Below are 15,611 nucleotides of genomic sequence, written 5' to 3'. Positions count from 1 at the left end.
GTGAGTGAGTTCTCACAAGATCTGATGGTTTTATAAGCAAGCCTCTGGCAGTTCCCCTGCTTGTACTTCTCTCTCCTGCCACCATGTAAAGAAGGTCCTTGCTTCTCCTTCGTCTTCCACCATGATTGTAAGTTTCCTGAGGCCTCCCCAGCCATGTGGAACTGTAAACCTCTTTCCTTTATAAATTACCCAGTCTCAGATAGTATCTTTATAGCAGTGTGAGAACTAATACAACATTATACATAGGAAGGAAAGTACGAATGGCATTGACTTTCTATGAAGAACAATAAAGAACAGAAGACAATGGAATAAACAGGAAAGGGCTAAAATAAAGAAATTCAACAGAGAAGTCTATATCCAGTGAAAGTACCCTTCAAAAATGAAGAGGAAATAAAGACATTTCACATACATCTGAGAAAATTCATCACCAGCAGACCTACACTACAGGAAATGTTAAACGAAGTTCTTCGTGGGAATGGAAATAACACAAAAAGGTAACCTGCTTCTGTAGGAAGGAATAAAAACTACTGGAAATGGTAAATATGTGAATAGATATGAAAGACTATTGTGCGGAAGAGTGAACATAGCAGGTCAGAGATTGCTGCTCTGTGTAGGAAGGGCTGCTTGCAAGGTTGACCTTTTGCTGGCATCTGGAAGTGTAATTTAAAACTTCACTAGTTGTAAGGATGGCTCATTGTGTCTAAACTATTTGCAGAAACAATATGGTTTATGTTGAACATTTGCTTGCTTCTTCTAGAGTCTGAAATTTCAGTGGCTGAAATTTTGTCTACATGACCAGCCTCCAATAAAAACCCTGGACTCTAAGAATCAGGTAATCTTCCCTGGTAGACCATACTTTGTGCACGCTGTCACAACTCACTGCTGAAGGAATTAAGCAGGTCATAAGTGACTCTACTAGGAGAGGACTCTTGGAAGTTTTTGCCTAATTTCCTCTAGTCTTTGTCCCATGATCCTTTTCCCTTTGCTGATTTTACTTTGTATGCTTTCACTGTAATAAATCTCAGTTGTGAGTATGATGACAAGCTGAGTCTAGCGAGGCCACCTAGCAATCACCAAACCTGGAGTGGTCTTGGGAACCCTCAACACAATTATACGCACTTCTTTTCTTCTGTTAATTTCTTTGGAGACAAACAAATATTTAAAGCAAAAATTGTAAAATTTTTAACTGTGAAGTTTTTTTATTTTATTTATTTATTTATTTATTTTGGGTTTTTTTGAGACAGTCTCTCTCTGTTGCCCAGGCTGGAGTGCAGTGGTACAATCTCGGCTCACTGCAACCTCCGCCTCCTGAGTTCAAGCAATTCTCCTGCCTCAGCCTCCTGAGTAGCTGGGATTACAGGCACCTGCCACCATGCCCAGCTAATTTTTGTACTTTTGTAATTTTAGTAGAGACAGGGTTTCACCACATTGGCCAAGCTAGTCTTGAATTCCTGACCTCAGGTGATCCACCAGCCTCGGCCTCCCCAAGTGCTGGGATTACAGGCATGAGCCACTGTGCTGGCCTAATTGTGAGGTTTATAATATGTAAAAAAGTCATATATTAATATATTCACAATATTATATTACAACAACAGCAAAATGAATGAAATTATGCTGTTGAAAACGTCCTATATTTAACATGACTATTTTAGGTAGATATCATAAGTACACTATATATATTGTAGTCGCTGGAGCAAACACTCAATATTCTGTGTTGTACATTCTGCTCCAGTGCGTGTGGGACATTCACCTAGCTAGATCATATTTTGGGCCATAAAACAAACTTTAAGACATAAAAGAACTGGTAAAAAGGATGTTCTCTATCAATAACAAAATTCGACTAGAATGCAATTTCAGAACAATATCTGGGAAATCCTCAAATACTTCTGAAAAAAATCAAACAACAAACTTCTAAATAACCCTTAGTTAGTAGAGAAAATTACAAGGGAAATTAGAAAATAGTTAGAACTAAATGAAAATAAAATTACAGTAAGTTAATATTTGTGGGATACAGCTAAAGGAGTATTTAGAGGAAACTGATAGCTTTAAATGTTTATTTTAGAAAAAAGATCTCAAATTCATGATCTAAGGTTCCACCTTAAGATACCAAAAAAAAAAAAAAAAATTAAACTCAAAGAAAGCACTAAGGCTGGCACGGTGGCTCATGCCTATAATCCCAGCACTTTGGGAGGCTAAGGTGGGAGGGTTGCTTGCACTCAGGAGTTCAAGGCTGCCGTGAGCAGTGATCGTGCCACTGCACTTCAACCTAGGCAACAGAGTGAGACCCTATCTCAAAAACAAAAGACAGAATACAAACTACCAATGTCAGAAACTACACAGAAGATATCACTACAGACTTTCCAGCCATTTAGAGATGATCATAAAAGAATGTTATGAAAAACTTCATGTCCATAAATTTGACAACTTAAATGAAGTGAAATTCTTTGAGAGACATAACTTAATAAAATACTGTTAAGAAGAAATAAATAATCTGAATAGTCCAATATCAAAGTATATGAGTTCATAGTTTATGACTTTCAAAAATGAAAATTCCAGACTCAGATGGCTTAATTAGTGAATTCTACTAAACATTTAAGGAAGAAACAACATTGATTCTACAGAGACTCTTCCTGAAAATAGAAGAAAACGGGACATGTCCCAACTCATGCTATGAGACCAGCATTATCCTGATACCAAACCTGTGTTGCAGTAAGTCAGGGACCCCGAACAGAGGGACTGGCTGGAGCCGCGGCAGAGAAACATAAATTGTGAAGATTTCATTTTAATATGGACACATATAGTTCCCAAAATTAATGCTTTTATAATTTCTTATGCCTGTCTTTACTGCAATCTCTGAATATAAATTGTGAAGATTTCACGGACATTCATCAGTTCCCAAATAATACTCTTATAATTTCTTTTTTTTTTTTTTTTTTTTGCGACAGAGTCTTGCTCTGTCACCCAGGCTGGAGTGCAGTGGTGCAATCTCAGCTCACTGCAAGCTCACGCCATTCTCCTGCCTCAGCCTCTCAAGTAGCTGGGACTACAGGTGCCCGCCACCACACCCAGCTAATTTTTTTTTCTATTTTTAGTAGAGACGGGGTTTCACCGTGTTAGGATGGTTTCGATCTCCTGACCTCGTGACCCGCGCGCCTCGGCCTCCCAAATTGCTGGGATTATAGGGCATGAGCCACCACGCCCAGCCTACTCTTATAACTTCTTACACCTGTCTTACTTTAATCTCTTAATCCTGTTATCTTTGCAAGCTGAGGATGTACATCACCTCAGGACCACTGTGATAATTGTATCTAACTGTATAAATTGATTGTAAAACATGTGTGTTTGAACAATATGAAATCAGTGCACCTTGAAAAAGAACAGAGTAACAGCGATTTTAGGGAACAAGGGAAGACAACCATAAGGTCTGACTGCCTAAGGAGTTGGGCAGAATAGAGCCATATTTTTCTTCTTGCAGAGAGTCTATAAACGGATGTGCAAGTAGGAAGGTATCGCTAAATTCTTTTCCCAGCAATGAATATTTAAGACCCTGGGAAAGGAATGCATTCCTGGGGGGAGGTCTATAAATGGCCACTCTGGAAGTGTCTGTCTTATGCGGTTGAGATAAGGACTGAAATACGCCCTGGTCTCCTGCAGTAGCCTCAGGGTTATTAGGGTGGTGAAAAAACCCCACCCTGGTGAATTTGAGGTCAGACCGGTTCTCTGCTCTCGAACCCTGTTTTCTGTTGTTTAAGATGTTTATCAAGACAATATGTGCACAGCTGAACATAGACCCTTATCAGGAGTTTTTGATTTTGCCCTTGGCCTTGTGATCTTTACTGGCCTCAGAAGCATGTGATCTTTGTTCTCCTTTTTGCCCGTTGAAGTATGTGATCTTTGTGACCTACTCCCTGTTCGTACACCCCCTCCCCTTTTAAAGTTCTTAATAAAAACCTGCTGGTTTTGTGGCTCAGGTGGACATCATGGTCCTACCAATATGTGATGTCACCCCTGGAGGCCCAGCTGTAAAATTCCTCTCTTTGTACTCTTTCTCTTTATTTCTCAGCCGGCTGACACTTAGGGAAAATAGAAAGAACCTACGTTGAAATATTGGGGGCAGGTTCCCCCGATAAACCTGAAGTTATTATTAGAGAGGAAAAGAAAAGAAAACTACAGACCAATATCCCTTATTAATATAGATGTAAATGCGCAATGGCTCACACTTATAATCCCAGAGTTTTGGGAGGCCAAGGCAGGAAGACTCCTAGAGCCCAGTGGTTCCAGACCAGACTGGGAAACACAGCAAGACCCCATATCCACTAAACATAAAAATAAATGAACCAGGTATGGTGGCTCTCACCTGTAATCCTAGCTAACTGGGAGGCTGAGGCAGGAGGATTGCTTAAGCCAAGTCGTTTAAGGCTGTATAGTGAGCTATGATTGTGCCACTATACTCCAGCCTGGATGACAGAGTAACACCCTGTCTCTAAAAAAATAAAAATATATAGATGTAAAATCATCAACAAAATATTAGCAATTCAAACCCAGCAAAATGTAAAAAGGGTAATAAATCATCACCAAGTGAGATTCATCTCAAGAATGCAAGGCTGATTTGACATTCAAAAAAATCAATCAATGTACTCATAATATCAACAGAGTAAAGAAGAAAAGCCACATGATTGTATCAACTGGTGCAGGAAAGACAGTTAACAAAATTCAACATCCATCCATGATTTAAAAAAAAAAAACTCTCAGCAAACTAGGTATAGAAGGGAATTTTCTTAATTTTATAAAGCATACCTATCCAAAAACTCCACAATTAATATTTTTAATAGCGGAAGACAATGTTTTCCCTCTAAGATCAGAAACAAGACAAGGATGTCTACTCTCACCACTCTTATTCAACATCATGCCCCAGACAGTGTGATAATATTAACATTAAAGATATAATAGGCCGGGTGTGGTGGCTCATGCCTGTAATCCCAACACTTTGGGAGGCTGAGGCGGGTGGACCACTTGAGGTCAGGAGTTTGAGACCAGCCTGGCTAACATGGCGAAACTTGTCTCTACTAAAAATACAAAAATTAGCCAGGCATGATGGCAGGCGCCTGTAATCCCAGCTACTCTGGAGGCTGAGGCAGGAGAATCGCTTGAACCCGGGAGGAAGAGGTTGCAGTGAGCCAAGATTGTGTCACTGCACTCCAGCCTGGGCGACGCAGAGAGACTCTGTCTCAAAAATAAAAACATGCAATAAAGAAAAGATATATATTGTAATGCCTAAAATGCACAAGCACACATGCACACACACAGGTAAATGGAGGAAACTGAAAAGATACACATGTAAGCCTGAACCACAAGCAAGCTAAATACACCTATTTTATCCTGTATTAATATAGTCTTTATTAGGCTGGAGCACAGTGGTGCAAACCTGGCTCACTGCAGCCTTCACCTCCTGGGCTCAAGTGATCCCCCCGCCTCAGTCCCCCCAAGTAGGTGGGACTACAGGTGCACAACATCACACCCAGCTAATTTTTGTATTTTTTGTAAATACAGGGTTTCACCAAGTTGCCCAGGCTGGTCTTGAACTCCTGAGCTCAAGCGATTTGCCACCACAGCCCCCAGAAATGCTGGACTTATAGGCATGAGTGACTATACCTGGCCAGTAATTTTTAATAGAGAAAATCTGAAGTAAAGTATCAATCACCTCACCTTATTAACAGGTATAGAAATCTATATTCAATAACTACAGAATAGGCCAGGTACAGTGGCTCATGTCTATAATCCCAGCACTTTGGGATGCCAAGGCAGGAGGATTGCTTGAGTCCAGGAGCTCAAGACCAGCCCGGGCAACATACTGAGATCCCATCTCTAAAACAATAAAATAAAAAAAAATAACTATAGAATACATATTCTTTACAAGTACACGTGAAAAATTAAACAGGATAGATCATATTCTAAACCATAAATAAAATAATCTCAGCCAGGTGCAGTGGCTCACGCTTATAAGCCCAGCACTTTGGGAGGCTGAAGCAGGAGGATTGTTTGAAACTGGGAGTTCAAGACCAACCTGGGCAACATAGCAAGACTCTGTCTCTACAAAAATAAAAATAAAAAATTAGCCAGGTGTGGTGGCATGTGCCTGAAGTCCTAGCTACTCATAAGGTTGGGGCGGGGAGATTGCTGGAATACAGGACTTCGAGGTGGCAGTGAGCTATGATCACATCACTGCACTCCAGCCTGGGTGACAGAGGGACACCTTGTCTCTTTTCTTTCTTTCTTTTTTTTTTTTTTTTTGAGACAGAGTTTCACTCTTGTCGCCCAGGCTGGAGTGCAATGGCACAATTTCGGCTCACTACAAACTCCACCTCCTGAATTCAAGCAATTCTCCTGCCTCAGCCTCCAGAGCAGCTGGGATTAAAAGCGCCCGCCACCATGTCTGGTTAATTTTTGTATTTTTAGTAGAGACAGGTCTCAGCATTTTGGCCAGGCTGGTCTCAAACTCCTGACCTCAGGTGATCCACCCGCCTCGGCCTCCCAAAGTGCTGGGATTACAGGCGTGAGCCACTGCACCCGACCGAGACCTTGTCTCTTAAAAAACTTTTTTAGGCCAGGCTTGGTGGCTCATGCTTGTAATCCCAGCACTTTGGGAGGCCGGGGCAGGCAGATTACGAGGTCAAGAGATCAAGACCATCCTGGCCAACATGGTGAAAGCCCATCTCCACTAAAAATACAAAAATTAGCTGAGTGTGGTGGCATGCACCTGTAGTCCCAACTACTCAGGAGGCTGAGGCAGGGGAATCGCTTGAACCCGGGAAGCAGAGGTTGCTCTGCTGAGATTGCGCCACTGCACTCCAGCCTGGGCAACAGAGCAAGACTCTGTCTCAAAAAAAACAAAAAACAATAAAAACAAGAATTTTAACCTAAATGATAATTAAAATACAAAGTGTCAAAATTTGTGAAGAGCGGCTAAAGTTGTACTTAGAAATTTATATCTTTGAATGTTTATATTAGAAGGAAAAAAAGGTTAAAAAACAGTCATCTAAGTTTCCACCTAACAATACGAGCAAACTAAATCCACAATAAGTAGAAAAAGGAAATAACAAAGAACAGAAAACAATGAAATAGAAACAAACATTAAAGAAAATTACCAAAGCCAACATGACCAAGTAAGGTTTATCCCAAAAAAGCAACGTTGATTTACTATTGGAAAATGCAATGTAATCTACCACATAACAGTTCATAAAGTGAGAAACTATATGATTATCTCAATAATTACCAGAAAAAACAAAAAGCATTTGACAAAGTTTGTCCTCACTCAGAATAAAAACCCTCAGGAAACCAGAAACCAAAGGGAGCTTTCTCAATCTGATAAAGGGAACTACAAAAAAATGTAAAGTTAACATCATACTTAATGGTCAGAGACTGGTCCTAAGATCAGGAACAAACGGCAAGGAGGCGTGCTATCTCACTTTTGCTCAGCCTGGAACTGGATGTCCTCACCAGAGCAATAAGGGGGAAAAAATACATAAATGATACAAAACTACAACAACAAAAATTGTTCCTATTTATAGTTAATACATTGCTAACATCAAAAATTGTAAGGGAGGAAACCCTAGTAGAATAAATAAGTTTAGCTAGGTCTCAGAGGACAAGGTTAATATACAAAAATTATTTTTACCTACTAGCAGTGTATTTTTACATAATAGCAGCAAACAATTGGAAAACTTTAACCATAATTCCACTGACAATGGCATCAAAAAAAGGCTCAGGAAAACATTTCACAAAAAACATGCAAGATCTGGCTGGGCACGGCGGCTCATGCCTGTAATCCTGGCACTTTGGGAGGTCGAGTCAGGAGGATCGCCTGAGGCCAGGAGTTCGAGACCCGCTTGGACTCTGTCTCTACAAAAAATAAAAAATTAGCCAGGTGTAGTGGCGCATACCTGTAGTCCCAGCTACTTGGGAGATTAAGGCAGAAGGATCATTAAAGCCCAGGAGTTCAAGCCTGCTGTGAGCTATGATTCTGCCACTGCACTCCAGCCTGAGTGACAGAGCAAGACTGTCTCAAAAAGAAAAAAATAAAGAGAGAGAGAAAAGAAAACAGAAGAAAAAAATGCAAGATCTATACATTTTTGCTGAGAAAAAATATGCATCACCTCAATAAATGGAGAAACATACATTATGTTCATGGATTGAAAGACTTGATACTGTTAGATGTCAATTATCTCCAAATCATCTATAGAGTAAATGCAATCCCAATCATAAACCCATCAGGCTTTTCTGAAGAAACTGAGAAGCTGACTCTAAAATTTATATGGATCTGTCTTCGAGCTTCCCCCTGCCAAAAGATAAATAAATTTATATGGAAATATAAAAGCTTTAAAATAGCCAAAATCATTTTGAAAAGGAAGAACAAAGCAGGAAGGCTTACAATAACAATACTGTCTGATTTCAACATTTATTACAGAGGTACATAATCAAGGCAACTGAATACCCATATGGGGCAAAAAAAAAAAAAAAAAAAGGATATTGATCCCCTATCTCGCATCATATATAAAAATTAATTTCAGATGAATCATAATCGTAAAAGTGAAGGCTTCTAGAACACAGCAGAATATTTTTATGACCTAGTGGGTATTTAAAGATTTCTTAGAAAGGACATCTGTTGGTGAGGATATGCAGCAACCATAACTAATATTTTGTTGATGGGGGTGTAAAATGGTACAGTATTTTGGAGAAAGGGTATTTTTTATAAACATTCACCTACACTTGACCCAGTAATTTCACTCCTAGGTTTTTATCCAAGAACAATGAAAACATATATCCACAAAAATTACTGTACAAGAATATTGACAGCAGCTTTATTTATAATAGCTAAAATTTGGAAGCAACCAAAATACCCATCTTTGAACAAGACAATGGAAAAACAAATTGTGATATAGGTATTCGATGGAATACTCAGCAATGCAAAGGAATAACTTACTATCACACACAACACGAACCTCACCGACATAGTGCTGAGCAGATGCCAAATACAGAGGAGTACACACCATATAATTCCATTCAATACACGAAGCTCTAGAATTGGCCAAACTAATCTAGTATTTAAAAAAAAACAATTAGAAAACTAGTTGCCTGGGGTGGGCAGGAGACTGGCACAGGACAGGAGGGAACGTTCTGGAGATGTGGGAATGTTCTATGTTGTGATGGGTTGTATGCTTTATGTGGATGTGCATGGATACATCTGTGGCATTTCAATATATGTAAATTTTACCAAAAAACTTTTCAAAAGAACAGTAACTCAAGTAGGGGGTTGGGGAATGGCTGAAAGTATATGAAACAAGAATGGCAGAACCTTAAAGCTAGGTGATGGGTCCATGGGGGTTCATTAAATTATTCTGATGTTGTTTGTACCGGCATAATAAAAGGTAAAAACAAAACTTACAGGTTTTAGTTGAGAACCAGTTAAAAAGTAAACCTGTTTTGTAGCTCCCCAACACCACCAAAACCAAAAAAGTTATATAATTTCCTGTAGCATTGAACAGAGGTATAGTCATTAGCATAACTACAGTGAACACTGTAGTTACTGCCTATACTCTGTGCCCAGGTTAAAGCAAGGAGAATAGTGAGGACGACAGGGTATTTATATACTCTATGAGGAACTAGGGAAACGTATTAGGGACCAGGACTCTTTCTCTTATTTTACTCGAAATTAAAAGAGAGAAGTGCAGGGTTTTGTGGGAAATTTTTTTTAAAGAACTCAGCCAAAATGCAGTGTCATAATAAAAGCTGCAAAAAAGCTATAAACTCCGAAGTTAGTATTTTGGCTCACTTGGTTATGAAGAGCATGCATGTAACATTTTGGGAAATTACCCTAAAAATGAGTGTCTTTAGATTTCTGGGCTGAACTGAACATGTGCAGGTGTATCAGCATGCAGCCCTGCCCCAGGTACTCTCCCTCCTTTTCTCAAAGAATATGGATTATCGTGGACCCACCTCTGACCTAAATACTGTGAAGGAATCAAAGTACAAAACACAAACCTTATCCCACGGAACCTTATAATCTAACTGCAAAGGCAAGATACGCCTAAAAAATAAGCCATTACCCCATAGCAGTACTTGGTTAAATGCCAGGAGGGAGTACAGATACGATGTACTTTTTAATGAAAAGAATATTGCGCTGTGGTGCTTTCAGCAGGCTGCCTTGAACTTAGGGAATTTGAAATGAGACAAAGAATTTAAGCACGGAGAAAAATGGGATGGGAGGCGGGCAGGCACTTCCAGAGCAGAGGAACCGGGTAAAGCAAACAAAGTGACGACATAACGTGAAAAGAAACCTGCATTTTGTCTCAGTGAGCCCCTAATATCCCTCCAACGCCTCTGTCTGGCTCTCCGTTCAATGTCTTCCCGAAACTTCAGGTCAGCGGTTCCTAAAGTGGTCCCCGGACAAGCATACCTCACCAACCAGCTGGGAACGTAAACTGTCAACTCTGGGGACTCACCCCAGACCTACTGAGTCATTAAGTGGGGACTGAGGGCGGCAATCTGTGTTGTACCATGTGCGTCGGGTGACTGTGATGCACGCTCAAGTTTGAAAACCACTCATCGAGGGTTACCGCTAAGCACAACCCTCCGCACAGAAGTGATACTGTTCTGAGCACCTAACAGCCAACTTGCAGGGTGTAGGGAGCTGAGAGCGGGTCCCAGGCCTGTAAGAGTTTAGGCTCTGCCCCAACTTCGCTTTCTCATCCAGGACACCTTCTCCCAGTCACTATCTCCTACGCCTGCTCCTTCCGGATGACTTTACCCTGAGAGGGCCCGCTCCCGCCCCTGTCGCCCTACCTCAGTGTCAGAGGGGACGTGGTGCCGGCAGGGAGGGGAACTGCCCAAGGAGACGGGAGTAGATGTGGCGCTGGCCCGGAGCCCGCCCAACAGGAGTAAAACGCTTCGGACCCACACAGACCCGCTCCAGCGCCACCGGCTCCGGCCTGGGCCTGAGCCCGAGAAACCCGCTCCTCCGCCCCACTCGGCCGCCATCTTCGGGCCGAGCGTCGTTACCATGGAGTGCGTGACGCCTCTGCGCCCGCGCCGGCCCCGCCCCTCGCCGCTCGGGGCAGACGGAGGGCCCAGCAGGCAGAAAGGCGCTTTCCGATTGGACAGCGTCACCCGCTGGAAGTTCGCCGCAGAAGATGAGGGCGGCGATCACGTCCATCGCGTCTCGTGGCGCGAAGCCGACCAATAAATGCTGTTTGGAGGCCCACGTGAGTGGGGCTGTGGGAGGAAGAAGGGCTGGCGGGCGTCGGCCGTATGTGGGTGTCTGAGGCAGTTTTTCAGTTCTTTCATTTACCAAAGTGATATGCACCTACTAGGTGCCAGGTGTTCAGAGGGACATACAACCCTCTGTAAAATCTTTCAGTGTAGTCCTCTGTATGAAAAGGTGAGTGGAATACTTTCATTTACTTATCCTGAGTCACCAACTTCAGGCCCATTGCTTAGCTAAGGCCATTTCCTATAAAAATCAATGATACACCCTTTACCCTTTTACTCAACTCCATCTTTTAGTTTGCAACCAAGAATTGCCACTGCAACTGAGATAAGGGGGATCCTGGCCATTAAGGAAATCTTGCCTTCGAAACTGAGCCGTGAGGAACTATACAAAATGGGAAATTGGGACAAATCCCAGTGGCTCATGACACTAAGAAGTAAAATTACAAACTCAAACACTGAGCTGGAAGTCATTCAACGGGAATTGAATAGGTAAGCTACTATACTAGGAAATGAAGGGGTAGGAAAGAAGGAAAACCTCAAGTTACAAACTATGGGTGGAGATTACGGACTCAGATACGAGGATGGTGTTTTAAGTATTACCATTTTACAAGTAAATACTAAATGTGTCTATCATCCCACAGCTAGTGGAAGGTGGGATTCCAAACCACATTTGTAACTTAGGAAACGTGCCCTTTCCACTACAATACCACAAATAAATTGCTGTTGTGAATAAAGAATGGAACCAGGCCGGGCGCGGTGGCTCACGCTTGTAATCCCAGCACTTTGGGAGGCCGAGGCGGGCGGATCACGAGGTCAGGAGATCGAGACCACGGTGAAACCCCGTCTCTACTAAAAAAAAATACAAAAAACTAGCCGGGCGTGGTGGCGGGCGCCTGTAGTCCCAGCTACAAGGAGAGGCTGAGGCAGGAGAATGGCGTGAACCCGGGAGGCGGAGCTTGTAGTGAGCAGACATCGCGCCACTGCACTCCAGCCTGGGCGACACAGCGAGACTCCGTCTCAAAAAAAAAAAAAAAAAAAGAATGGAACCAGTCATCTGAAGCTCCTGGCTGTAACAATAGTATTATGCTAAGGAAAGGCTGTTTCTTTTTTTTTGAGACAGAGTTTCACTCGTCGCCCAGGCTGGAGTGCAGTGGCGCAATCTCGGTTCACTGCAACCTCTGCCTCCCGGGATCAAGCGATTCCCCTGCCTTAGCCTCCCGAGTAGCCGGGATTACAGGCGCCCACCACCACGCCCGGCCAATTTTTGTGTTTTTAGTAGAGACGTAGTTTCACCACGTTGGCCAGGCTGGTCTCAACCTCATGACCTCAAGTGATCCGCCCGCCTCCGCCTCCCAAAGTGTTGGGATTACAGGCATGAGCCACCGCGCCCAGCCAGGAGGCAAAGCTGTTTCAATGGCCTAGTGAACAAGCTACCAGCCACGCAAGCCCTTTCCTGTAAACCACGGGACTCCTCCTTTGGCAACGGTGACTTGAGTACTTTTGACTTAATTTCCGTATGGGAGCAGAAAAACATAAAAACATATTTTTTACAAATGCTGCATCATCTCAGTAAGTAAGAGCATGTATTTGCTTGAGTCTCATTTGCCATTGCACGTGTAAGTTACTCGTTACCCTAAAGTCTCAACCTTTTGTTTCCCCCGCTTTGCTCAGATGCCTACCACTTATTGTGTAAGCACCTCCATTGCTCTCGTCTGTTGCACTCAGAATACCATCCACTTCTCCATATGCCTAACCCAGACCTGAAATACCCATCTGTCCTCGTGGACCTGTCCACAGGTTAACATCTTACAGCTTCCTCAAATTCAACTTCTGCTCCTCCCACAAAACCATCTCCTGGTTCCCCAACTTTGCAAATGCACCATTACCCATCCAGCCCCCATAGCCAGAAACATGTTAGAATTCTCCATTGGAGACTGAAAAGCCCACCGATTTTCCCTTGTTTATGCTGGGCTGCCACTGGGATATAAAATATTAATCTGAGCTGGACATTGCGGCTCTCATCTGTAACCCCAGTACTTTAGCAGAACAAGGCAGGGGGATCACTTGAGGCCAGGAATTAAAGAGACCAGCCTGGGACCCCGAAAAAAAAATTTTAATTAGCTGGATGTGGGTGACATGCACATGTAGTTCTAGATTCTCTGGAGGTTGTGGACAGAGGATTGCCTGAGCCTAGAAGTTCAAGGGTGCAGTGAGCTATGATCACACCACTGCACTGCAGGCTGGGCAACAGAAACCGTCTCAAATGAGGAGTAAATTTTAAAATTTCCTGTGAATCAAGTTCTTCAGTGACATTGTATTACACACAAGTACAATCTTAAGCCTAAGATCCTCAGTACAGTACAAGAGACCTCATGTGGCATTTTAGATTTCTGGACTTTCCAGTCAGCCACTTGTGTTCCTAAAATCTTCCTGCCATTTCCTCTCTGAGATGCCTCTGTATTTCTTCCTCTACACTTCAGTTTTGTTACGTAGCCAGTATACCCCTGCATGCTTCTACCCTGAATACCCTGAGTACTGATCACATCTACTTAACTGGCACAAGGAACACAATAGGTACTTTTAGCTTATGTTGGCCTTTTGGAGTGGGTGTCCAAGATCAGCACTTCCTCCCGCTGACCATGTAATTCCCAAGTTCAATTTCATTAGCATTCTAATATACAACTTCCAACTTCTGGCCTTGAAGTACTGCTCACTTCTGGTGAATTCAGCATCTGCACTTTGTTTGCCTTAAAACCACAATCCTAATAAATGAGCCTGGCAGAGTACTAATACAAGCCCATGTCCATGAAGCATGGGACTCCAACGATGGCAACTTCGGCCTGCGTACCACCACTGGACGGACCAAACCTTTCTTAGAACTGCCAGTGTGACAGAGGGACCTCTGGGGGAGGAGGGCTTCTTGCTTTCTCTTGGGTCAGTAGATCTCACTACCCTCTTTGTAGGTTAGCAGATTTTTAACAGGATGTTACTGGAGGAAGAGGAAGTGGGAAAGCTGGGACAGTATTCCCACTCTTTTCCCTTACTACAAAAACTTCCCTTCTCAGTCCTGCCTCCAGGAGATGGAAGACCAAATAACACAACAGCCAGTGTGCTCTTCCTACCCAATCCTTTCTTTCACCCTCTTTCCCTAATATATTTCCAGCACGTTAATTCTTTTGCAGCATAGAACCCATACACGTTTCAAAATTGCAAAAGGGCTTAGGTGGCAAACTCGGTTTCTTGTTGACATTTTCAGTGCAATTTAAAGATGTTAATTTAAAAAACTACTGTGCTGTAGACATCAATAACCCTCGGGGGGGGCGTGGGGGGAAGACTGTTACTGCATCAATTAGAAATCTACTACAACCTGGGCAACATAGCAAGCCCCATCTCCACAAATAACTCAAGTTAACTGGGTGTGGCTGCGCATGACTGTGGTCCCAGCTATTCAGGAGGCTGAAGCAGGTTTGCCCGAGCTCAGGAGGTTGAGGTTGCAGTAAGCTGTAATCACACCACTGCACTCCAGCCCAAGCAACAAAACAAGACCTTGTCTCAAAAAAAAAAAAAAAAAACTACAACCATACTGCAAAACTGATGCCTTGTTTTATTTTAGCATATCCCCAAGAAATCTAAAATATTTGGGAGGCCTGCTTACTTCCTTAAAGTGCAATCTTGCACTTTACCAGATTAAAACATGAAGCCAAAGAAAGCTGCCGCCTTCTGTGCACTATTCCCAACCTCCATGTACCTACCATAGGATTGCTTCTTATGAGTGGAGTAATATGGCTTAATTCTATTTTAATATACTGGAATGCTTTGTCCAGTCACAAGTCTCAAGAGCTCCTCATCCCAGTCTATCCAAATGAACTGCCAAAGCCCATCAACATAATCTCCATTCAAATTTTAAGTTTCCCAATCTGTATTGAACAAATGCATAGTATCACAAAGCACTTGGCAGGTGTGGTGGCTCACACCAGTATCCCAGCACTTCAGGAGGCCAAGGAGGGAGGATCGGTTGAGCCCAGGAGTTTGAAGCCAGCATGGGCAAGAGTCAGACCCTCTCTACAAAAAATTTAAAAATGAGCCAGGCATGGTGGCATGAGCCTGCGGTCCCAGCTACTTCAAAGGCCAAGGGAGGATTGCTTGAGCCTTTGAATGTGAGGCTGCAGTGAGCACTACACTCCAGCATGGGCAACAGAGCAAGACTCTGTCAAAGATACTCGCATTAAAACCCGTTCCCTTCTAAATCTCTGTACTCGCCCCATAATTTTCATCCCGTCTCTCTGACTTCCTTGTACTCCAAGAATGCTGGGCAACCTCCATCATTTTAAGCATGCAGCAAATCA

At 42.7% G+C, this 15,611-nt stretch overlaps 1 protein-coding gene across 2 annotated transcripts in view; it reads right to left on the bottom strand.

Annotated features, from left to right (window-relative positions):
- Positions 1–11,074, bottom strand: part of LMLN (leishmanolysin like peptidase) — an 84,370-nt gene extending 73,296 nt beyond the window's left edge. Inside the window, exon 1 of one of the 2 annotated variants that reach the window (XM_030823066.1) lies at positions 10,840–11,074. In XM_030823066.1, the coding sequence (XP_030678926.1) occupies positions 10,840–11,058 (219 nt within the window). In that variant the 5' untranslated portion in view covers positions 11,059–11,074. The remainder of the gene's footprint in view (positions 1–10,839) is intronic. The other variant, XM_030823065.1, reaches the window with a different exon arrangement.
- Positions 11,075–15,611: the final 4,537 nt, after the last annotated feature.

Source organism: Nomascus leucogenys, chromosome 11 (assembly GCF_006542625.1).
Source record: "Nomascus leucogenys isolate Asia chromosome 11, Asia_NLE_v1, whole genome shotgun sequence".
Taxonomy (NCBI): Eukaryota; Metazoa; Chordata; class Mammalia; order Primates; family Hylobatidae; genus Nomascus; species Nomascus leucogenys.
This window is presented reverse-complemented; position numbering and strand designations above follow the sequence as displayed.